The sequence below is a fragment of the Serinus canaria genome, chromosome 9 (assembly GCF_022539315.1).
Source record: "Serinus canaria isolate serCan28SL12 chromosome 9, serCan2020, whole genome shotgun sequence".
NCBI lineage: Eukaryota > Metazoa > Chordata > Aves > Passeriformes > Fringillidae > Serinus > Serinus canaria.
In genome coordinates, this window is record NC_066323.1 from 9,517,226 (window position 1) to 9,540,255 (window position 23,030).

Consider the following 23,030-nt stretch of genomic DNA (forward strand, 5'->3'; position numbering starts at 1 on the left):
CCCATCCACCCTCCTGGTTGCTGTCAGGTCCCTCCACACTTGGCTGCATGGCCGATAACCCCTGGCAGGGATTGGCTTGTCACCAAGGAGGAAGAAGGAAGAAGCAGGCTAGCGCTGATGCCTTGGGGTCCCCCGTATTGACCCTGCCCTGTCCCCCCCTTGGGCACTGCCGGTCCCAGGCGTTATCTGCACATCGCGGCAAACGCCCACGCAAACCCGGATGGAGTGGGGGTTGTTCCTGCATAGGTGGCGGGGCCAGACATTGCCCTAGGTTGCAGGTCACCTTCCACCAGCGACAGAGGCTGGATGGATCCTGCTGCATGAATGGATCCAGTGAGGCCACTGCAGCAAATGTGTTTGCTTCTTCACAAGGTCTCACGCATCTCCAGGATCATTTAAGGAGAGGGAAGTAAGTCAGTGATGGTGCTGTGCCTTCCTCGCTTCACTGACAGCCCTGCCATGGTGGCTGCACCTCACGCAGGAACACAGAAGTACTGAGTCCCAAGCAGTGACGCGTGACTGTGCTCACAGCAGCACCAGCTCCCCGTCCCCACGCTCAGGCAGGGCCAGGGGACCAGAGCAGAGGGAGCTGTGGGTGCACAGGATGTGGCCAGGTCCCGACTGCCACAGGGATGGATCCATGGTCATGCCAAGGCAGCCCTTCCTCACTGTGTATGGCAGGGTCTCTCCTCCTGGAGCCACCAGCTCTGGAGCAGATTTCCTTGGAGAGCAGGTACCACCACTATCAATGGACCTGGTGGGTTTGGGCACCAAGATCCTCCTCCACCTGATTCCAAGATCTCTTGCTGCTAGAAGGCAGCACTACAGGAAACCCAGCTAAGGGGCTCTGATACCCACTTGGAGGGGGGAGTGAGCAGTGACATTGGCTCTGGGACCCCACAGGAATCACCCTCCACTCCTGCACTGCTCCCGGCTCCGTCTGCAGCAGAGGCACGCAGTTGCACAACAGCCACACGTGGGTGAGGGCGACGCCGGTCCCGCCACTCCCTGCCCGGGCATGAGTCAGGTGGCAGCCGTGGGGCACCGGGCAAGGGGGGCCTGGCTGCAGGGGGCTCCCCTGCAGGCAAACACTGCCCACTCAGAGCAAGCACAACCATGCCCAGCCTTCAAGCATTGGGCCTGGGGGTGGGATATACTGTGACTAACTCCAACAGCGGTGGATGGGGAGAACTTTGCACCCTAAAGCAGCCTGGGAGGACTCAGCAGGAGGTTTTATAGGTGCACAGCTTCCTGGGGATTCCCAGAGTCTGTGCATCCCTTCCCGAGCTTCAACCCACAGTGGATCCCAAGGGTCACAGTCCCACCTGCCTGCAGGGAGGAATCAGCACCCATGGATGTGTGGCCTGTGCCTGTGCATTGGTAGGGATAAACCTGGGAGACGGCCATAAGTACCCTCAGCCTCTCCATAGAATATTTTTTTATATATATATATATACATAATATATATATTAAAATTACATTTCTCTTTACAAAAACAATTCAACAAGGGGCCAGGGGATGGAGCCCATTGCCAAGGCCAGGGCACAAGCACCCTGGAAAATTTGTGGCACTAGGCAGGGTCCCTTTTGGGGTGTCTCCACCCTCAAGTAGGGGCTCAGTCCAGAGTCCTGCAGCAGGTTGTATGGGTGGAGGCAGTGGGACTGGCCCCATGGCGAGATGCCTGCTCTGGATCCAACACAGCTCGCCTTGTCCCCGCTGTCACCACCTGTAAGGAGAAGACAGGACATGAACTCAGGAGGGGTGATAGTGCCAGTCTGCCCAGAGCAGTGTGGCATAGAGAAGTGCCCCCCTCAAAATGCCCCCCTCAAAAACAAGGATGTCCCTACTTCTGGCGGGTGGCGCTGTAGGGACCGAGGAGGTGGGAGCTGGCCTGTGCCAGGTTCCAGTTGAACTTCTCCAGCACCTGCTGGCACTCACCACGGGACTTCAGCCCCAGGCAGAAGAGCTGCTCCACCTGCAAGGGGACAGGCATGGCCAGAGGGATGACAGGGGTGCCACCACTCTTGATGGAGTGGGGACAAAGGAACAGGGGTGTGCTGTACCTTCAGGTACTGGATAGCCCGTTGGACGTTCCAGCCATGGCTCTGAAGGGCTGCCTGGCATTCCTCGGTGGTCACGCCATGCACCGTGTCCTGCACCTGGGGGGGAGCTTGTGGTCACTGTCCGCTGCTACCCCTGGGCAGCAAGAAGCCTGTGACTGAAACAGGAGACCACTGGGGCTGCCCCCATCCCTGGTTCTGTGTTCAGGGAGTACTATCAGCCTGGAGCTGGGATCACGCTCATCACTGGGATCTTAAATCTCCCCTGGGTCTGGGTGGGCCACAATATCCTCAGCCTAGAGAGATCAAGGGGACCATAGCAGCAGCCACCTTCCTCCTCCCCAGGGCCTTCAATTCTCATTTTGGCATTGCATTGACATTTATGTCCCCCTGAACACCTGGGGCTTTCTTGTAGCCCCCCTGGGGCTGAACTTGTGAAACTGAGGCACAGGGTGGGCAAAGCTCTTGCCCATGTAAGCCCACTTCTCATGGATGCTGGGGGATGACACTTACCAGCCGGATCTTGTCAGCAGGACGGCAAACATCTGGCCCGTCGTAAACGATCTTCTGGAGGCTGCAGGAGGCTTTCACCAGGCACTTGGGCCCAGGGTTGCTGTTGTTGGAGGAAAAGTTGGCCTTGCAGTCTGACAATGGCTGCTGCACCATGGGACGGACAGTGGCTGTGGTGACCTGGCGGGACACTGCCACCTCCTCAGGGCTTTTAGCCTCCTTGAAAAACTTCTCATACTTGTCCAGGTAGGCCGGGCGCTCGGGCAGCAGGTAGTAGTGGGTGCTGCTGACCTTTTGCCCATCCTTCACGATGGGCAGGATGCAGGGTCCCTTGGAGCAGTCCTTGCCCTGCGCCTGGATGACCTTGGGGGTGGCATACTTAGGGTCGAGGGCGAAGCTCTGTGTGGTGGGCATGGGCTTCCCTGGTGAGGTGGAGAGGCAGGAGCAGAGGGCAGCACGTTGCTGGGGGGAGCCCACCTGCAGAGCCATGGGGCTGGGTGTCCGGGAAGTGGGCCGGGACAGTGGGTCCCGTGGGGGGATCTGGGGCGGCCGGTCTTCCTCGCCCCCTGAAGCTGGAGAAAGGTCCCCTGACCAGCGCCCAGGCTCATTGCGGCGAAGGGGCCGGGGCGGGATTGGGACACGGGGAGGGATCTGGGGCTTGTCGTCAGCTGGTGCAGCCGGTCCCAGAGGGACGTTGAGCCTCTTCATGCACTCCTGCTGCAGCTCCTCGAAGAGCTCGGTGGTCTGTGTCATGCTGGGCTGTTTGGTCTCCTTGGGGGGCAGGAAGAGGTTGTCCTCCAGTGCCGGTCCCCGCTCACCCTCATCCACAAAGCCATAGTTGGTCTTTCCCCGCCGGCTCGGGGGGCTGGTGATAGAGCAGACCTCAATATCGTCCTCATCCTGGGCCACGTCATCATAGGCAGGCGGTGGGGGCAAGGGCCGGGCATCCCAGTCCACCACTGGCGTTGGGTGGAGTGGCCGAGGTAGAGCCCGCGTGGGGCTCTGTGGTGGGGTCTTGTCCAGCAAAGAGAAGGCCTCCATGGCCAGCTCGGCTAATGATAGGGCTGTCAGCTCTCCCACTGGAGAGGGGCTACCCTGGGGAACTTCCTCCCCAAAGTCAATGAGAGTCACCTCGCTGCTTGCTGTCCCCTCGCCTGCCAGACGTCTGGGTTGCCGCTCGCCCACCTTGGTGCCCGGTACTCGTGCTGATGGCTTGACTGGTCGCAGACCCTTCCCTGTGCCCGGCTTCTTCAGGCAGAGCTTCCGGAGACCCCCTGGCAGACCCTCCTCCTCCTCACTAACTGGGTCGTAGCAAGGCTCTAGAAGGGGGCAAAGAGAGATGGTGAGGGTCTAAGCACCCATCCCTAGAGTGCAAGAAGGGGCATCTACATCTCCAAGCCCCCAAACCACCCCATAATTTCAGCCCTCTTTGTTCCCAAGGCATACTAGGGCACCTGCCCCAGGCCACCCAGGTAAGAGAGAAAAGAAAGAGGGTAAGAAGAGGGGACAGCAGCACTCAAAGAAGCCCAACTTACTGGTGAGCAGGACGGTAGGCTGAGGTGGGCGCGGAGGAGGCTGCCCTGCAGAAGACAGAACCCAAGAGAAAGGGAAGCATAGGGTGAACACAGAAGCGGCAGCCAAGGTGCTTGCTTAATGGGGTGCATGCTTTGTTGTGTCCCCCTTCACTGGTGGGGCATGGGGAGGATGCTGGTGGGAAGCCCCCCCACCAAGGAAAAACTGTAGGTTTAGGGGGATTGTGGCATACACACAGCATCTGAGTTCCCTGCCTGTGTCAGCTCTGCTGACATCACCTGCACTGGGGAGCCCAGCTGTGGGAGGCCAGGAGGGGACAAGGGACTCGGACAAAGGGCAGCAGAGCAGAGTCCAGCCAGGCAGAGCCACCAGCTGCCCATGCTGCCAGCAGTGGTGTATGGCCAGGTGACAACACACCCCATCACTCCAGCTCCCCCTGCTCTGCAAAAAGCAAGTGCCAGCAGAGAGACAGAAAGGAGAGGGTCCAGCCCATCACCCCGGCAGCAGGGTACAGGGATGGAGGCTTCGTGCAGCTGATGGGCAGGAGGAAGGAGAAAAGCTACTCACTTTTAGCCCTCCCTGGAAGCTGTGTAGGTCTGGCAGCACTTGGGTCCACACCTAAAATATCAGGAGGGTCCAAGGGATTTCCCAGGTACAGCCTGTGGGGAGAGAGGAGAGTGCCTGGGAGTCAGCAGGGGCCACGTGGGACTCCTCACTCACCAGGCTTGTGCCTTGGGACACCCCACAGCTCCTCCACCACACAACCACACCTGGTGCGTACCTGTGAGTGCTGGGGCAACACACTCCAGACGCTTCCAGTGCTACGGCACAGAGCCTGGTGCCATCCCAGTGCCATCCCACCCATCTCTGGCTCCACGCGCATCTGTGGCTGCCTGCGTTGTGCCCAGGGGACTGCAAGCAGGGCACTGCGTGCAGGGTACCTGTGCAGTGTGTGGTGCCCAGGACACCCCTCCAGCCGCAGGGCGATGCTGTGCCCAAGGCAGGATGCCCCGGTACCGCGTGTCGGTGGGTGCTGGGAGGCCCGGGCGAGCCGTCGCAAGCCAGGGAGCCGGCGGGAGCCGGCGCAGCCCGAAGGCTTGGGCGTGTGCCGAGCTCGGTGCGTTCTCGGCAGCCCGGGCAGCACGTACCCAGCGCCCGTGCCCACGCAGTGGGGCGCGGGGAGGCCTGCCGGGGCACGAGCCAGATCCGCGTGCACGGCGCCTCGGTTCAGCCCTCCGAGGGCCGCCGGAACCGCCCATGACACGGGGTGCTGCGGAGGGGTCAGGCTGGGACTGAGGGAACGGGCAGAGCTGTCCCAGGCCTGGGATAACAAACAGCAGTCGAGATCCTAGGGGACGGGCTGAGCCTAGGGTAGGAGCTTGCTCTACACACCAGGAGCTTTCCATTTTTTGAAATCCTATCCCCCACCACACTGACCTCCCACATCCCTCCAGCCCAGTGCTGGGAGAGACCCCCACATGCTCCCTGCCAAGGTGCTCCTGCTCACTGTCGCACAACCAATCCCACCTGGCAGAGAGTATGTGGGACACTGGTGCACAAGCACCCAGCCCCCCTTCCCCACATCACAGTCCAGCCAGGTGTCTTCTGATAGAGCAGGGTGGAGAAAAAAATCATTTCAGTGGATTTTTTTCATGTTTTGCTTTTCAAAAAGAATCATGCTGTTAGAAGCGCGGGGACAGGCTGCAAGCTACGCACAATTAGCAGCCCTGGGACACCCCAAAAGTGTTTTGGGGCAATGTGGCCACCTCTGGGGTGGTGCTTACTGATGTCTCCCTGCCCCAGGACAGCCACAAAGGTCTTCCCGCCTAGGACAGCCACAAGCACAGCAGCCCCCCACGTCCCTAAGCACATTAGTAGGAAGAGGCAAGGAAGTTAGTCCAGCTGCAGGGACCCTACTCAGAGCCACCATTCCCAACACAGCGGGGGCAGAAAGAGATTCTTCATGGGCAAAAGGGGGGCAGTAGCAAAGCCGCGTCTTGCTCCCGAGCCCAGTGGGCAGCAGGGTAGGGAGGGAGCAGGCAGAGGATGCAGAGAAGACAAAAAGTTTCTTACTCATCAATTTTATCAGGAAACCCCCAGCAGTGCTGCGGGTTGGTGTCTCCATGGCCTGTGTGGATGAAGCTGTTTTTAAGTGGCTGGCTGATGTCGTGGGCTGACAGCCCTGCCACCGAGGTCACCGTGTTTCGGGGAAATTGGCCCACTTTTAGGGTCCGTTTATTCTGACCCCGCCACCAGTAATTCTCGGCCCTAAGGAATAAAAAGGACCTCGTTACTGATGAGGGGATGGGAAGTTGACACGTGCCTGCCCCAGTGATGGGGAGGAGGGAAGATGACTTGTCCAAGTGCACGAAGGCATGAGGTGACACATCTGGGAAGGGACCTGGGTGCCCAGGATCCCAACCCTACAGGGCAGTATGCTTTGGCTCCCACCCTATATGGTCCCTGCACCTGCCAAGCAGTGGGGAACAAAGCTCCATGCTTGTGACCCCAAAGATATGCCCCTTCCTCCTCCTTGCTGCCTCAAGTAACACAGGAGCCTTGGGGTGATGCCTGCACCAAGCTCTTTGTCACCAATCCCTCTGTGCCCCACGTACTAAAGGATGGCACAGAGAACACGCTTGGCGTCTGATGGGGGGCCCATATGGGGGACTGTGGGGTCCCATATGGGGGACTGTGGGGGTCTTCCTCTCCCCCCATATGGGGAGGGGAGCCCACAGCTCTCCCTTCCTACACTATCAATGAGCCTTGTGCAGACTTGTGCAGGCAGGGGGAAATGGGCAAAAGGCAGGCTTAGGCTGTCAGTCTTCCTGGAGCCACTGAGTGTCCCCAGTGTGTCCCCAAGAAGTTGCCCAGGACACAGCCACTTCTGGGGGGGAATGAGGTGGTCATCTAACCCAGAGGGACTGGTGGGGGAAACAGGGATGGAGCAGGGAAAGGCATCCCAAGTGGTGTACCCCACCCAGCACAATGCCAAATAAATGGTGGGGGGGCTCCGACCCTAAGCTACCCCCCTGCCTGTCAGGGCCCTCCACTCCCCATGGGCTGGGTGTGTTCTGTGGGCAGGGGGCAGTGGCAGTGTGGGTGCCAGCCTGGTGAGGCTGGCACGGGCCCCACAGTTTCCTGGAGTCACCTGTGAGTCACCCCCGGCCACCAGCTCAGCCCTTTTCCTGTTTACCTTCCCGCTGCCGCCAGCCAGCCGCCTTACTCAGTGTGGGGACCCCTCAGCAGAGCTCCGGCAGAGCCCAGCCGATACCAGGCATCCTCCCTCACCGCGGCAGGCTGGGGGAGCTGGGGGAACAGCTCCCCTCCCTTGGAGGTCCCCTCCACTCCCCCTCCCTGCGCCCCTCGCTGCCACATCCCGACCAAAGGATGCTGCAGCCGGGCCATCCCTCCACTCTCCCTGCTCCTAGCCTCGGTCCCACCGAACCCGAGCTCGGACCCCCGGCACAAACCCGCTCCGGTGCTGTCCTGGCTCCTCTTCCCGCGACAGCCCCCTCCCACGAGCGGCTGGGTCCCCGGGGGGCTTTCAGGGAGGTCCCTGCCCCTGCCCACACACACGTACGCACAGCCGGCGCCCGCCGAACGACAGGCAGGGGCTTGAAAAGGGGTGGGGGGTGTTTACGGTGCCCCGGGCGGCTTCGGCAGGGCCGGATGCAGCCCCCGGCAGGAGGCCACCCCCCTTCCCCCCGCCACCTCTGCCCGGGCATCCCCACAAGCAGCGCGGTGGGGGTGCCTACCGCCGGGGAAACTGAGGCACGGGGAGGGGGCTCCCCTCCGGGAGTACCGGCAGTCGGTGGGGCTTTCTGCCAGCCCTCGGCTGCTGAACCCACCGCGTGTGCCCTGAGTCCGCACCTCCAAAACCTACCCACCGGGAGTCACCAAGGACCGGCGTCCCTCGGGGAAACTGAGGCAAGGGAAGCTGCGCCCCGGCTGTACTCCACTCCCGGCAATTCCCGACCGACGGGCAACCTCCGGCCCCTCTTCCCGCTCTACCCTTCCCTCCGCGGCTCACCTGGGGCCGGCGGTGGGGCGGGGGGCGCGGACCCGCAGCCCGGCCGCGATGCGGCGGCAGGGACGATGTAGGCGCTCTGGCACGGCCGCACCGCCCTCCGCCGCTCCTTCCCTCCCTCCGCCGACGCTGCTTCCCCTCCCCTTCCCTCCCTGCAATTAAACCGCCAGACCCTGGGCAAGAGTCATCCCCGCGGCGGCGGACCGGGAGCAGCCGGTCCCTGAAGACACACAAAAACCCGGCCTGATTCACCCCGGGTTGTGACTAACCGCGGGGAGCCGGCCCGGGGCGGGGGACAGGGAGGGACGGGGACAGAGCCCTCCTCCTCCTCCCCTCGGGGCTGGGAGGCCGGCTCTAGTGCGGGCGCACGGAACTCCTTTGGGAGGTCCCCACTCTACCCCAGTTGGTAAGTGATAGGCACATCCTGGGATAGGGATGCAGGGATTAAAGGGGCCCCTACTGCAATCCCAGGTCCCTGGGGCGGTGGAGGGGTGGCTGTGCCCTGGCATGGTCAGCAGGGACCAAGGAGCGCACAGCAGGTTCTGCCAGCATGGTACCAAGCCCCACGGTGCCTCTCCCAGCCCGATGACAGCAGCAGTCTCCGGGTGCTGGCAGCACGGTCCCCACCACTATCAGCAGGGAGCGGCCCTGGGGCGTGCAGTTTCCCTGGGCAAACCCACGGACACCGGACACCGTGGGGTGAGTCAGCAGGGATGGTGTGGGCAGGACTGTGGGCAGTGTGCAGCCCACAGCACAGTGGTGGCTGTGCCCCTACACCGGGTGGCCCCACCACGCTGTACTGCCTGGGGGACCACAAACAGACCAGCTCTGCCCACCCGTGGGGTACATGGCCAGGTGTGCTGGGGACAGAGCCACCCCTTCCTCACCCTGCTTCCAACAGTTCCGCCAGTGCTCACAGTCTCCCCATTCCCTATCCCAATGCAGGCTGGCAGGCAGTGCATCCCCCTCTGCAACACCTGCCACCCTCCCATGCAGTACCTGCCCTCAATGACTGTGATGATGTCGTTCATCTGGATGTGCAGCTTGTCTGGCTCCTCAAAGTCCTGCAGCGCTCTCATGTCTGTGGGCTGAGCCTGGGGGAGAAGTGGGTGAGAATAGGGGATGCAGCCCCTCATGTCCATCCTCTTCTGAGGCTAGGCCCAGCTCCAAGGAGGGCAGGGAAAACCCAGAAATCCATAGGAGACAGCATCACCACTAGCCCCTCCTCAGCTGTCACATCCCTGGGGTGTGTGATGGCAAGGCAGAAACCAGGTGCTTCCTGCTGTGACCATGTCACCACCCTCCACCTCCCAGCCTGCAGGGTTGCCTGGCCTGAGCTCCCCATGTCACCTCCCAGCTTGGCAATATTCTTAGCTCTATTCATGCTTGAGCAAGCCAACAGCATAGGGTGTTGGGACTCCTGTCCCCCTCCCTGCTCACCCACCTCCACCAAGAAGTCTCGCAAGGCCACGAAGGTGGGTCGGTCCTCGGGCTTGTGTGCCCAGCACTGCAACATGACGTTGTAGATGTCCTGGGGACAGTCCTCAGGCCGTGGCAGCCGCTCACCCTCCTTGTCTATCTTGTGCAGGATCTGTAGGACAAGGTGTGCTGTCAGAGTGTCCCAGATCCCCCTCAGCACAAGCAGGGTGAGATGAGGGGGCAGGTCCCTGCTGTACACCTACCTGGCTGCCATTGAGGCCAATCCAAGGCTCCTGACCATAGGTGAACATCTCCCAGAGGGTCACTCCAAACATCCAGGTGTCACTGGCGTGGGAGAAGGTGCGTGTCTTCAGGCTCTCAGGAGCACACCTACAGGGGGAAGGACATGAGCATCAGAAGGCCGTGGGTGCTGCTCCTCCAGGTCTCCCCCTCCCCAAGGCTCACCAGGCAAAAGGGACCTTGCGATGCTCCTGCATCACGTAGTGATCATCATTTTTGGGCAGTGCCCGCATCAGACCAAAGTCCCCGATCTTGACGAGCTCATTGGAGGCCAGCAGGATGTTGCGGGCAGCCAGGTCGCGGTGGATGAAGCGCTTGGACTCCAGGTAAGCCATGCCCTTGGCCACTTGGATGGCATACTGGCACAGTGTGGAGATGAGGAAATGGCCCTGGTTCTTCCGCAGCCGGTCCAGGAGGGAGCCCAGTGGGGCCAGCTCTGTCACCTGTGCCATGGGATGAGGACAGCAAGCGGATAAGTCCAAGGCCACCCTGGTTGGGCTGGTTTCCAGCCTTCTTATGCCCCACTAGGAATGCCAGCAGAGGGCTTGGGGTACAGACCCAGCCTGGCTTGGCTCATGCCATCATGTGGAACCTCCTCCCCATAGGGATGTCATTGGGGTGGGCCCCATCCCTCCCCACTCACCATCTTCATGGGGTGGGAGAGCACCACGCCATACAGGCGGATGAGGTTCCTGTGGTCCAGGGAGTGCATGGCATTCACCTCCCGAATGAAGTCGTCCAGTGCCTCTGGCTGGCTCAGCACATCTGTCTTGAGGCACTTCACTGCCACATTCAGCTATGGCCAAAGCAGGGATGAGTTCTGAAGTGTCTTCCCCTGTGTGTGGTCCCGCTGCCTGGCTCCCCACCCCCCAGAGCAGCCCCTCACCGTCTTGCCAGCAGGTGTGCACCACTCGCCGCGACGCACGACACCAAAAGAGCCGTCACCCAGCTTCTCAAAGATTGAGAGGTCCCGCTCCCGCACGAGGCAGGTGAGGGAGTGCTGGCCCCCAGCTTCAGGGGGTGGTGGTGTGGGAGGCTTGCGGAAGGTACTCTGGGGCTGGGGTGGCAGCTCCGACTCTGGGCGCTTCCCACTGAACACCTGTGGGATGTGGAGGAGGGTGAAACGTGGGCATGGAAACACCCCAAGCCCTTGGGTCTGTAAGTGAGAAGTTCTGGCACAACTCCTTGCCTCAGCTGTACACACTGGAACCTAGTGATGACCCATAACTGGACCCATAACCCAGAGAAGGCTGGTTGTGTGAGAGGGCTCCGTTCCTCCTGCTGCCAGCAGACTGAGCTGTGATTCCCATGGAGGGAAGAGGTTGTTTCTCTTGCAGCAGCTCTGCAGCAGTTCCCCAGCAGCCACAGCAAACCAGGCCAGTAGCCAGAGAGCCCTGGGCACTCCTTGGCCAGGCTGAGGCCACACAATGTGCCTGGGCACAAAGCCAAGGGAAACCTCCAGCTTGGGCTGAGCCTGGTGACACATCCCTGCAGCTACGTGGGCTTTGCAATGCGAGCAGGCTGCCACCACTCAGAAGGGATGGGCCCTCCTTCCATCTCCCTCAGCTGGGAAGGATGATGTGCTTCATGGAACAGGGTCCATCCCAGTCTTGAGCAGGGTGCGCAGGGGCTGGGCCCAGCATGTGTCTGGGGTGGGAGGTGGCATTTCTGCTATTTGTTCTTTAATAGAAGTAGCCTTCTATTAAAAGCCCATCCTCATCATGTCCTAGCACAGACAAGTCACGCAGGGGAGAGGCCATGGCCCAGTGCCCAGCTGGCAAACTGGTCTCTGCCAAACTCTGCGCTTCTGGGGTGCCAGGTGGCATAGGGTGCCAGAAGTACCAGCTTTGGGTGGGATGGTATCAGGGCATATGAGAGCATCCCAAGGTCCCCTGCCACAGTGTGTCCCAGCCTGCAGGTACAAGGAACTGCCCCCTCGCTGTGAGGCAGCAGAGTGGGCAGTGTCCCGGGCACCAATGCTGCCCATAGAGCTGTCTGGAGCAAGGCTCTCTCATTCACTCACTGTAAACAAGTTTCCTGACAGAGGCAAATAACATGAATTTTCTAAGTGCTGGGATTGCAGGGTGCTGTCATTTGATGGGAAGTGACCCAGGAGCCTGAGGGGGACTGGGGGCGCAGACTGGCTGGGTCACACTCAGGCAGGGCATGGATGGCAGCAGCTTCTGCCCATTTCCCTGTCAGCCTCCAGGGACGTGGGGGAGCCAGGCACCTGGAATGGGTACAGGGAGGGATCCAGATCTTCCTGTCTGCCTCAGTTTCTCTGCCACACCTGTCCCTCTCCCATCCCTACCTTGCTCATCCAGGATTTCCGCTTGCACATGGCTTTCCTCCGCTTCACTGCCTCCCACAGCCGCCGCTGGCCTGCAGGACACAGGGACACAGTGACTGTCACAAGCTAGCTGGGGTAGGGGTCCCCTCCAGCCCCATATGCTCCTGTGGGCTTCCCAAAAGATGTTACACATCCAGCCAGGGGTAAGGGGAGAGGTTTGGGGGGGATGTACACACCGGGGCGTCCCATGCCAATCTTCTCCAGATCCTCATTTTTGACGTACTCAAAGTGGGAGAGGCGTGTGACGTTGAGCTCGTCTCGGATGCGCAGGAAGTACTGCTGCAGCTGCAGCTCAGTGAGCAGCTCCAGCAGCCAGTCCGTGCCCTCCTCCGCCTGCATGCTACAGCTCAGCCTCTGCTGGGACACAACACCAGGTTAGGGGCAACACTGCTCCACTCCCCTCTGCCCTATCCCCCGGGGGAGTCACCCAGAGGAGTTCAGAACCAAGGCTGGGGTGCTGCTGTGAGGGATACTAGTGGAGTCATCTCCCGAGTCTGTCACCGTCTCTCTGGGGGAGCCCAGGACAGGCACCCCAATCAGCAGGACCCCCAGAGATAGGAAGGGTGCCCCAGTCTGCCCTGTCCTGCCCACAGAAATACCAGCCCACCCCTCCATTCCAGCACAGGCTATCCCCTGGTCAGGAGTGCCAAAGACATAGGAGGAGGCAAAATCTCAGGACAGATGTGCTTGCCCAATTCTCTCTGCTCAGCTGGAAGGGCTGAGCAGGGAGGTGACAGCTGTCCCCAGCAGGGACAACCATCGTGGCCCCCTGGCATGCCCGCACACTTGGCCGAGCTGTAATATAGACTCACAGTAGGTCTCCTCTGCTATGGGTGGTGGCACCTCACTGGGCAGACACAGGGAGGGGGCAGACAGGAACATCTGGGCCTCTGGAGGGTCCTGTTTCTCTGGCGCTGAGGTACAGGACACCCCAGTGCTGCTGGCATCAGCCCCCAGCTGCGCCAGGACACAGAGAGGAAGGGCTGGAGCCCATCCTCCCCCACCCGACTCTCCATCCCTGCCTGTTGTCCTGGCTCTTCCCCACTTTAACCACCACCATTCTGCAACGAGATATGGCTCTGCCTCCTCCTGTTGAGAGCGGGTGGGAGGCTGGGACCCGCCATCCCAGCTCCACAGCGCGGCAGCCCCCTCCATCCTCTCCTCTACCCTGGGAGACGACATGGCCCCTGGCGTCTTCACCCGCTGTGCTCGGCTCCCTCGGCCGCGTCACCGCAATTACAATCCTCGGCACTGGGCTAAAAATACGGCGGGCGCGGCGAGCAGCTGGGCACGGGGGCGCATGGGGGCATGCAGGGCCACACGGGGCGAAGGGAGCTGAGGCTCCCCTGCCCGCAGGCGACGGGGACAGAGGCGGGTGACGGCCAGCGCAGGGTCTGCACGGGGCGAGGGTCGGCACTTACTCGGTAGAGGCGGAAGCGGGTGAGGAAGGGGAAGGATCGGTGCAAAGCCTGGAAGCGTCGCATCCTGCCTGGCTGCCAGCCCCTGGCACCGCTGATGTCCCTTCCCCGGAGCCGGTGTCCCACGGCGGAGCCTGCTCACTGCAGCCGGGGCACCCGCAGTCCCTTCATTTGCGCTACAGAGATGTCCCCTGGGCTCGACCGCCCCACAGCCCCCCCCTGGAGCGGGCAGGGGGTTCGGGCTGTCCGTCGGCCGGACGCGAGCTGTGGCTCTGCCCCTCCTTCCATCCGGCTCCCGATCCTCTGGCCGGCCGGCCCTCCCCTTCCCCAACGCAACGGGGCCGGGGCGGGGGGTGGCGGCCGGCAGGGCTGGGGGTCACTCCCCTGGCTGGAGCCGCTTCCTGGGGACCCCTCGCTGGCAGCGGGGTTCGGTCCCGGCCCTCTGCCCGCAGCGCTGCCCAGGAGGGTTATTTTCAGCCGGGCTGGGACGCGCGCCCAAGGGGCCGGGCTCCCATCAATGTCCCGCTTTCTCCCTTGTTCGGCGGTTGCCGGCAGCTGGGAGCCCGGACCCCCGCTCCCATTGCCATGGAAACTCGCCCCGGCCTTGGGAAACTCTCCCAGGCCTCAGTTTCCCCCCTAGGAAGCAGGGAGGGAGGGAGGCAGAAGAGACATCCGGCTCTCTGCTCCCCAACCGAGGCCACAGGCAGGATGCCAGGGCGATGGGCACTGCGGGGGGAGTTTCTGGCTCGGCAAACATATCCGTTGCCCAGCTGCCAGCCCCCACGGGGCTCTGCCGTGGGGTGCCACCAGCACCCTGAGGCTCGCTCCATTTCCCTGGTAGGACTGGCACCCAACCCCAGCAGTGCTGTCCGCCCCGGGCTCCCTAGGGAGAACAGCTGGCCACACCGGCAGCCACAGCGTGAGAGAGGAAGGACGCACAGCAACCTCTTGCCCCAGCCCCCGCCTCCCTGGCCCCCCAAACCGTGGACATTCCTGTTCCACGGGGGCAGCTGAGAGGGAATTAAATGCATCCCCAGGAGGAGTCACCACTGGGGCTTCCACTGCTACTGGGATCCCAGCTGGCACCCAGCAGCAGAAGCACCGGGCACAACAAGCCCATTGACTGGGGACAACTGGGCACAGTGCCCTCGGCACCAACCTCTGCCACGCGCCAGCTTCCCCCGTCCCAGCTCAAGGGACACCGGGGGTGGGGGGGTCTTGCCTTGACAGAGCATCACCCTCATCAAGCAGAAATGGCACCCACCGGCACCGGCACCGAGTGCACTGCCTCCTGCACCCCCAAATCCCAGGTGAGGCGGCCCAGTTCAGCGCTCACATCGGGAGTACAGGTTTCCAAAAGGGAATGGGGAACCCAGCTTTGCCCACCATGCCAGGGGAAGTTCCGCGCCTCAATTTCCCTCTCTGCGATAGACCCGCACGCACAGGGAGTGATCCTGCAACCTCGACTCTGAGCGGGGCAAGGCATCCTGCCAGCAAACTCCCATCCTAAGCTGGGGAAGTCACAAATCCCCTAGACCCGCCGCACAGGTGCTGCTCGGCCCTTGGTGCCCTGAACGCCCCTGCCACGCACACCCATCCCTGCAGCGCCAGGGACGCACCCTACGTGCACCCAGGCTCATGCACGGTGCGTGCTGAGGACGCTCACGTGCACCCCCGGACCACACAGGAGCAATCCCCCCGCGTGCCTCCCGCCACCTGCACAACCGCAGCCGCCCCCCACGCACGTCCCCTCCGCGCGCTCCCGGCCGCCGCCCTGCCCGGCCGCACGTGCGCAAACACCGCGGCGCCGCCGCCGGCACCGTCCTGCTCCCGCCTCCGCCCGGCGCGCACCTGGAGCCGCCTGCCCCCTGCGCGCCCACGGTGCCCGCCCCCGCTGTGGCACAGTCGTCGCCTCCGTGCTCGCCTGGCAGCGCACAAACCCGTCCGAGCTGGCACGTGGGGGGTTAGTCCTCCCTCCTTTCCGTCTTCCCTACCCCCCCATCACATCTATCCCTAATGACACCACAATACCTGTCCTATACGTCAAGGCCCCTGCACCTACACATTCCCCACATCCATGCAAAGCCTGACATCCCCCAGGGACACTCCATTGTGGGGATGGCAGCCTGCAGGGCCACCGTCTGGTTGCAGCGTTTCAGCTGGGGGACGGCATCCTACGGTGGGCATCGTGACCCCCCCTCGGCGAGCTGTGCCAAGCTTAGCTGAGCCTCACTGCGCGCCCACGGTGCCCGCCCCCGCTGTGGCACAGTCGTCGCCTCCGTGCTCGCCTGGCAGCGCACAAACCCGTCCGAGCTGGCACGTGGGGGGTTAGTCCTCCCTCCTTTCCGCCTTCCCTCCCCCCCCCATCACATCTATCCCTAATGACACCACAATACCTGTCCTATACGTCAAGGCCCCTGCACCTACACATTCCCCACATCCATGCAAAGCCTGACATCCCCCAGGGACACTCCATTGTGGGGATGGCAGCCTGCAGGGCCACCGTCTGGTTGCAGCGTTGCAGCTGGGGGACGGCATCCTACGGTGGGCACCGTGACCCCCCCTCGGCGAGCTGTGCCAAGCTTAGCTGAGCCTCACTGCCTCACACCATTCCCCATGCCTCAGTTTCCCCAGCAAGAAGCAGCAGGCAGCCCCTCTCCCGTGGGTCAGGATGCGAGCACAGCCGAGCAAGGAGGGGGTGTCATGCTGCCCCGGATGCTGCGGGGTACAGCACATTCCAGAGGAGAGATGCCATGCAGGGATCCCCTGTGCTCCATGTCAGCTGCCAACCCATGCCCATCCTGGGGCCATCAAGCTCAGCCAGGTGCCCCCGCTGCTTCCCTCTACCGATTCCCCCCCACTGACCCGCCGGCATGGCATGCCCGGGGCGCTGTCCTGCCGGGGGGGCGGCGTGAGGCGCCTGCTGCCCAGCCGCAGGGCCCGCTGCCCGGTGCTGTCCGAGAAGCTGTGGGGCAGGGGGCCGTGCATTTCCTCCTCCTCCTCGGCGCTGCTCAAGCGCTGGTAGTCGCATCTCTCGCCCATGGCTGAGGCGGCGGCTGCGGCGCAGCGGCGAGTGGGGGGCTCTGCGGAGACGCCCGCGTCTGCTTGGGGGCGGCGAGGGCTGGAGCCGGGTTTGGGATCACATGGCAGAAAGTTGCTGCAGTTCCGGAAAACAGCGAGAGGGTGAAGGTGACCGCGACGGCAATGGTGGGGGTTGGGGGGGTGGAGGATGGATGGAGGGATGCAGACGAAAAGGGAAAAGAGAAGGGGGGCAGCCCTTTGAGCGCTTGCCCTCTCCCCAATCCCAGCCTATCGCCACTGTGTTCCTCCCGGCGCGGCAGCCCAACAGCCCACCTTCTGTCCCTGCTCCGGCTCCTGAGTGCAGAGGTGGTGGCATCGCCGCGCTCGCAGCCCCCTTCTCCCCGCACCCCGGCACGGTGCACCAGGCAGCCAGGCGGAGGAGGAGGATGAGGGGGGACCATCGTCTCCCAGCCGGGGCTCTACAGCAGGCAGGATGGGTAGGGAAGCACCTGCAGAGGGATGGGGGGCCTCTGGCGCTGGCAGTGTCCCCAGCATCCCGCCCGCTTCCCTGCGCAGGCAGAGGGGGATGGGATGCACCGGGAAGATGGCTGCTCCGCAGCCACCGGCAGCGTTGGCGCAAGCACGGCAGGGCTGGCACAGCAGCCAGGCCCCGGGGGGTGCCGCTGGGATGGGGGTCCGAAGGCCACACCAGGATCAATCCTCTCCCCCCACCCCCTCTGAGGGGGCTGGGGGTCTCCTAGACCTCTGCCAGGCGCTGCCGCAGCTGGCACAGCCCCCAGCAGGAAGACACCTCCCTGGATGGGGAGCCCCCACACCTGCACGTGGGGACCGGCCCGTAGCCCAGCGCTGCCCAGCCACAGTCCCTCTCGCAGCCTCCGGAGCACAGCCGCAAGCAGGCTGAAATCGGGGGTGGGGGCGTCTGTGGGGCTGCAGCCCCCTCAAAGACCCCTGTGACCCGCCTGTCCTTGGGGGCACAGCGGAGTCCCCAGGGACCAATTTGCTCCTCATGCCAACGCCACAGGGTATGATGCCCCACTCTGACCCCCAGAAGCACCTCCAGGACGCATCACTGTTCCCCCACAGAGCCCCGAGAACCCGGTGTTGCCAAATTAGTGACAGCAGGCTGTCAACGTGCCAAGGCAGGGGACAAGAGCTTGTCCTGCCCCCCCCTTCCCCTGTCTCTGCTCCAGAGAAACAAACACCCGCAATCCCGGGGGGATCTGCCCCGGCTGAGGGGCCGGGCGGGAACAGCCCCTTGGCGACTCCTCCTGCCATACCACGGAGGTGAGCTCAGCCGTGGAGCCGAGGCGGGCCGGGCCTGCGGCGTGGGAGCAGCGAGCCGCCCCCGCGCACGGCCCGCCGGCGTCACCGCGCTGGCACGCCACGGGACGGTGACTGATGCACGTGCTATGCCACCTTCCCTCCGGAGCCAGCCGCCCTGTGCTACCCCAAAACCCGCACCAGCCTGCCCCGGCAAGGTGATGCTGTGGGGATGAGTAGGGACAGTCCCTGTCCCCACAGCCCTGGGCATGGATTTGGGTCACACCCCCCCACACGTCGGTGTCCCAGCCTGCCCAGGCTTAACTGACACCAAAATTATTTGGTACCGTACAAGGGGACAAATGGCATTGTGCCCTGCCAGCCTAGACTCACCTTCCTGCAATTCCCACCCTGAGGGGGGTCCCACCACAATGATAACCACTGGATGGGGTTATCCTCCCGTGGTTACCCTCCAGGGTGTGACAGTAATAACTGAACACAAGGTGTCCCTCCCCTCTGTGGGGACACTGGCGTTCCTCAGCCCTATGGGACACCTCACTTGGCTCCACATTCCTGGGACCAGTGCTACAGCATCCCCTATACCCTCCACCCTGCACCGAGGGCCCCAGAAAGTGGTGGGTCCCCAAAACAAGCTCCCAGAGGTCCCCCACTCACCTCCATCACATCACCCTGCTCACTGTCACAGCCCGCCTGCCACCTTCCTGCCGCCTTCCTGGCAGCTGTGTCGCCTGGAAGTGATCTCACTGACTGCGGCGGCAGCAGGGCAGCCGCACCGTCACCCCGGGCTGGCTTGTTCAGTCCTGGCAGGGCCCCGAGGGCGGCCCCAAATTGTGGTGACACACTCCCCAGCCCGGCTGCCACGGCGCAGGTGTGCAGACACACACATATCCACGCGTACAAACACACCCCGCTCCCACCACAGGCAGGGCTGCCGCCTGCATCCTGCCTACCTGAGGGATGCTGCTGCCACCCAGCTCCTCGGGGACTGTCCCCAGCCCCTCGCTGGACTGTGCCACCCCACGTACCCCCATATCAGTGGGTGCTTTACCTCTCTCGGTGCTGGCACCTGATGCTGCTTGGTCGGCTGGATGGAGCAAGCAGGAGGTCTCGGGGGGCCAGCACGGAGGGCTAGTGACCCCTGTGGCAGGGGCGGCCGGGGAGGCCGAGGTGCCAGGCTCCTCCTCGTTGCCATCTCTGGGCTCCCAGAGCCTGGCCCCATGGCCTGACTGTCCCCCAGCACAGAGCGTCCCCTGCTCTGAGCCCCTCCCTGCAGCAGTAGATGTGTGGGAAGACATAGGCACGTGGGCCCCCCCCACCCCCCCCCCATCCCGGCACAGCCCAAATCCCCTCCCTAAGCCTCTTTCCTCTGCTAAATCTGCTCCGCAGGTCGAGCTGGGGTGGGCTTAGCTTGTCTTGCACCTCCCAGCTCGCTGGCATGGGCAGCTATTGCTGACCCCATAACCGATCCTCACCTCAGCCCCAAGCTCTCCCACCATGTCAGGGTCACAGTGCAGTGTTTTGGGGGACAATCACACAAAGCAACAGTCCCTGGCACCCTTCATTGCTGGGGAGGTGGAGAGGGCAGCAGGCTTGGCATCACTGAGCCCTGGTGTCACTGCCACTGTAGGGACCCTGTCACCCTGCCCTGATGCAAGGCTGGTTTGTGCCTGCCAGCCCCCCACACTGATCTCACCTGGACCACAGGACAGCACAGGGGGATCCCTTAGCAGTGCCAGCCCCTGTCTCTGGGGCTGGCACTGCTAAGGGAGAACCGGGCAGTGTGCGAGGCAGCAAAACATCAGGGCTCAGGTGACATCGGTCACGGGGTCCCCCTGGGGCAAAGTGGGAGAACTCAGAATGGGCATCCCTGCCTGGCACCCACATCTGTCCACCCCAGACACTCCAGACTTCCTGGGGGTTAAGGTATGGGAAGTGTCTCTGCATCCAGAGTCATGACCTGTTGTGCCGAGGCAGCTGGAAGAGCCTTTGTGGACCTGCCCCCCAGGAGAGCTTTGCCCCCAGTCCTGCCAGGGAAGGGGGGCACCAGGATGTACCCTGAACCCTGGTCCAACCTGCCCCTCCACCCGGGGGTGCTGCCAGCAGTACCCTCATCTCCACCCCAGCACAGGATGTATCCTTGGGCCAGGCTGCAGCTGGCACAAAACGAGTTTGTTGCGTCTCAGGCCAGACTGGCACAAAACCACATCCACACGGCAGCATCTCCCCTTTGGGCTGGGAGCAGGCGAACTGGGACCCCTAGAGCTGGAAGGGGGGAATGAAGGCTCAATCCCCGCAGTTCCCCAGCACCAGAGCAGCACAGCATCCTAGCCAGACCGTTCAGTATTTGCCGGTCATTAATACTAACTGACAGCACCCTAATTAGCCAGGCTGCAGGGGCAGCAGTGGCCCTCCCCCAGGACTGCTCAAAGGGATAGAACAAGACTTTCTTCTAAGTCTTCCTATCCTGGCACGATCTGTGTATGAAGCAGAGCATCCTCCAGTCCCCCAAAACCCATACAAGTGGGCAATGCTCCCCAGGATGCTTTGCCCCTGACAGCTATCATCCCTCATGGACACAACTGAAGTCAAAACCGAGGTGGCTCCATGGGCAGGATGGGACTTCTTGGGGGGAAACTGAGGCATGGTGTCAAATCTAGCCTGCAGTTTGTTAGGACAGGGTTTGGCTACAAACTCACAGTAGTTCATGGTCCTGTGGGGGCTGCTCCTCTGCTTATGAGGGCCCTCCTTGCCCTGGGAAGGCTGAGTCACAGTGGGATAGCAGGCTGGCAGCTGCCTAAGGAGAAGGAAGGCATTGCTAGCCCCCACAGCCATACCCACTACTCCCCACCCTGCTCTAACAAATACCTGGCTAAGGAGGCTCTGGTAGCTCCAGGGGTTGGTAACAGGTTGCACAGCTCCCACCTGCACCCCCAGGCCTTGGCGCAGCCTGACGGGGGATGCGGAAGCTGCTTCTAACTCCCCCCCCCCTCCCTGCGGGCACCTGTGGGCTGAGGGCTGGCAGTGGGAGCAGGGCCACAGCTGAGGATGGGTGTGCAGCACCCAGGGTCTGTTCTGGACCTTCTACCTAAAGAGGTGCCTGGTAGCACAGACCTACTCAAAGACACTTCATAAGGCAGGACCTGTTTTTAGGAGACTTTTGCAAAGCCCATAGCCCAAAAAATTTGTTGAAAGCTTTTCCCTGCGCCAGCTCAATGAATAGCTGAGTAAGAGGGGGAAATGCACAACCTCAAGAGCCCACAGCACCTGGCAAGAGGGACACCCTTTGCAAGGTGTTGAGCCGGTGCTGGAGCACAGCAGCACCAGGACACCCCAGTGTACCTGCTGCACTGAGTGGCCCCAGGGAGATGAGGGTGTGGGGAAGTGCCAGCGCCAGGCTCTGCCCCAGCCTGTCCTGCCCAAACAGCCCAGTCCCAGCACTACTGCAAGAGACACTGTCCCTACCTTGGCTCCTCTGTCCACCTCCAAACCTCCTTCCTAGCTGCTGCTTCAGAGTGGGTAAGGGGTCTAATCATGCTGTGAGAAGCTGAGCAGGATTTGCCTGGCATGGTGGGATCCTTGTCTGGACTGTCAGCACCACCTTACAAAGTTTAACTTAAAACTTTTATTTAAAAAAGCAAAACCAGCAAAAGTTCCAAACGGTCCTGTACTGTTCAGAGCAAAATTGCCACAACACGGCTGGACACAGCCACGATGCCGCATGCTGGGCCAGAGGTCAGAGGCTCCCAGCACCTCACTGCTGCTCGAGGTTTCAGCCGCAGTACAACACCCCGAGGCGCTGGGCTGGCCCCGGAGGACAAGGATCCTCTGTTCAGTGCCACAGCTCCCACGAGCCCAGGGAAGAGGAAGAGCAAAGCTGCCTTTTCTCCAGGAAAAAAAAACCTTCCCCCAACTTCCGCTGTGGTTTAGGAGAGTTCAAGGGCACCAGGCACCCACTCACACCAGACCCTGCTGCCTGCTCTGCCTTGGCAGCTGGAGCAGGTCGGGCCTGCTGCCGGCCGGGACTGAGCAGTCCCGCAGTGCTTGGGCACGAGGGAAGCACCGCAGCTCGCAGTGCTGCGGGGCACGGTGCCAACACACCGGCGCACTCAGCTGTCAACCAGGCAGCAGCACAGTGCCAAGCTCTGAACCCCCTGTCCCTCGCAGCACCCCCAACCATGGGGTCGCGCTTCGTTCCTTACCTCTGCGCTCACCGCATCCTGCGCCGAGTCCGCAGCGTCACCGGAGGGCGAGGACGGGCACGGCGGCACTCCAGACAGCCGGCATGCCAGGCGAGGCGAGCCCGCACACCTGCCGGGGCGGGGTGCGACGATCGACGCCGGCGACGTCCGGGACGCGGCTGGGATCACCCCCGGGGCAGCGGGCACCGGGCACGGGGATGCGGCCTCACACCCGGGCGGACCTCCTGCGGCTCAGGCGGTATGGCGGGGTCCGGGCGCCGGGGTTGCCGCCGGGGTGCTCCTGCTCCCCCGGGTAGAGCTCGCCCTCCTCCTGCACTCCGCCCCGGGCCTCTCCCTCCTCCTGCCGGCCCCGCCGCACCCACCAGCGGGCGCGGGCCGGGGGGCTCGCCGCGTCCCGCCGCCCCCCGCCGCGCTCCTGCTGCGCCCGCCGGGCCAGGCCCTGCTCCTGCCGGACCTTGGGGCCGTGCTCCTGCACGCCCCGCACCGCACCCCGCGCCCGCCGCGCCCCGGGGCTGCCGCCAGCCGCCGCCTCCTCCGCGCCCCGCGCCCGCCGCCGCGCCCGCGCCGCCCCCCGCTCCCGGGGCCGCCGCGGCTCCGCGCCCGGCTTGGGGCCGCTGAGGGCGGTGACGGGCCCGGGCCGCTCGCCCCACTCCTGCAGGCTCGTCCGCTCGCCAAGCGGCACCCAGTGCCACCGGCCCGGCCCCCCGCCGCCCCTCGGTTCCCCGCCGCCGGCCACCAGCTCCTGGCCGCGGGGCAGCGCCCCCAGCCCCGCCTCCTGCACGCCGCGAGTGAAGCCGCCCTGCTCCTGCACCCCCGGGGCCACCCCGCCGCCCTCCGGCACCGCCGGGCTCAACCCCCCGCCCTCCGGCACCCCCGGGGCCCCGCTCG

General features: G+C 63.2%; 1 protein-coding gene across 8 annotated transcripts; it reads right to left on the bottom strand.

The window, feature by feature from the left end:
* Positions 1-1,423: 1,423 nt before the first annotated feature.
* Positions 1,424-22,276, bottom strand: TNK2 (tyrosine kinase non receptor 2). Of its 8 annotated transcripts, none has more exons than XM_009089126.4 (16): positions 22,143-22,276; positions 12,379-12,556; positions 12,164-12,234; positions 10,739-10,951; positions 10,496-10,648; positions 10,018-10,295; positions 9,816-9,942; positions 9,578-9,724; positions 9,133-9,227; positions 6,177-6,371; positions 4,671-4,762; positions 4,106-4,150; positions 2,574-3,889; positions 2,064-2,159; positions 1,848-1,975; positions 1,584-1,726 (listed from the first exon to the last, which is right to left on the bottom strand). In XM_009089126.4, the coding sequence occupies exons 2-16, from the start codon at positions 12,539-12,541 to the stop codon at positions 1,720-1,722; spliced, it is 3,126 nt and encodes a 1,041-aa protein (XP_009087374.1). In that variant the 5' UTR covers positions 12,542-12,556; positions 22,143-22,276; the 3' UTR covers positions 1,584-1,719. The 8 variants fall into 8 exon arrangements, 7 of the variants coding, with proteins under 7 accessions (XP_050833980.1, XP_009087374.1, XP_018768472.1 ...); XM_018912927.3 differs by lacking the exon at positions 22,143-22,276 and adding an exon at positions 20,640-20,661; XM_018912926.3 differs by lacking the exon at positions 22,143-22,276 and adding an exon at positions 18,598-18,901.
* Between the last annotated feature and the right edge of the window lie 754 nt (positions 22,277-23,030).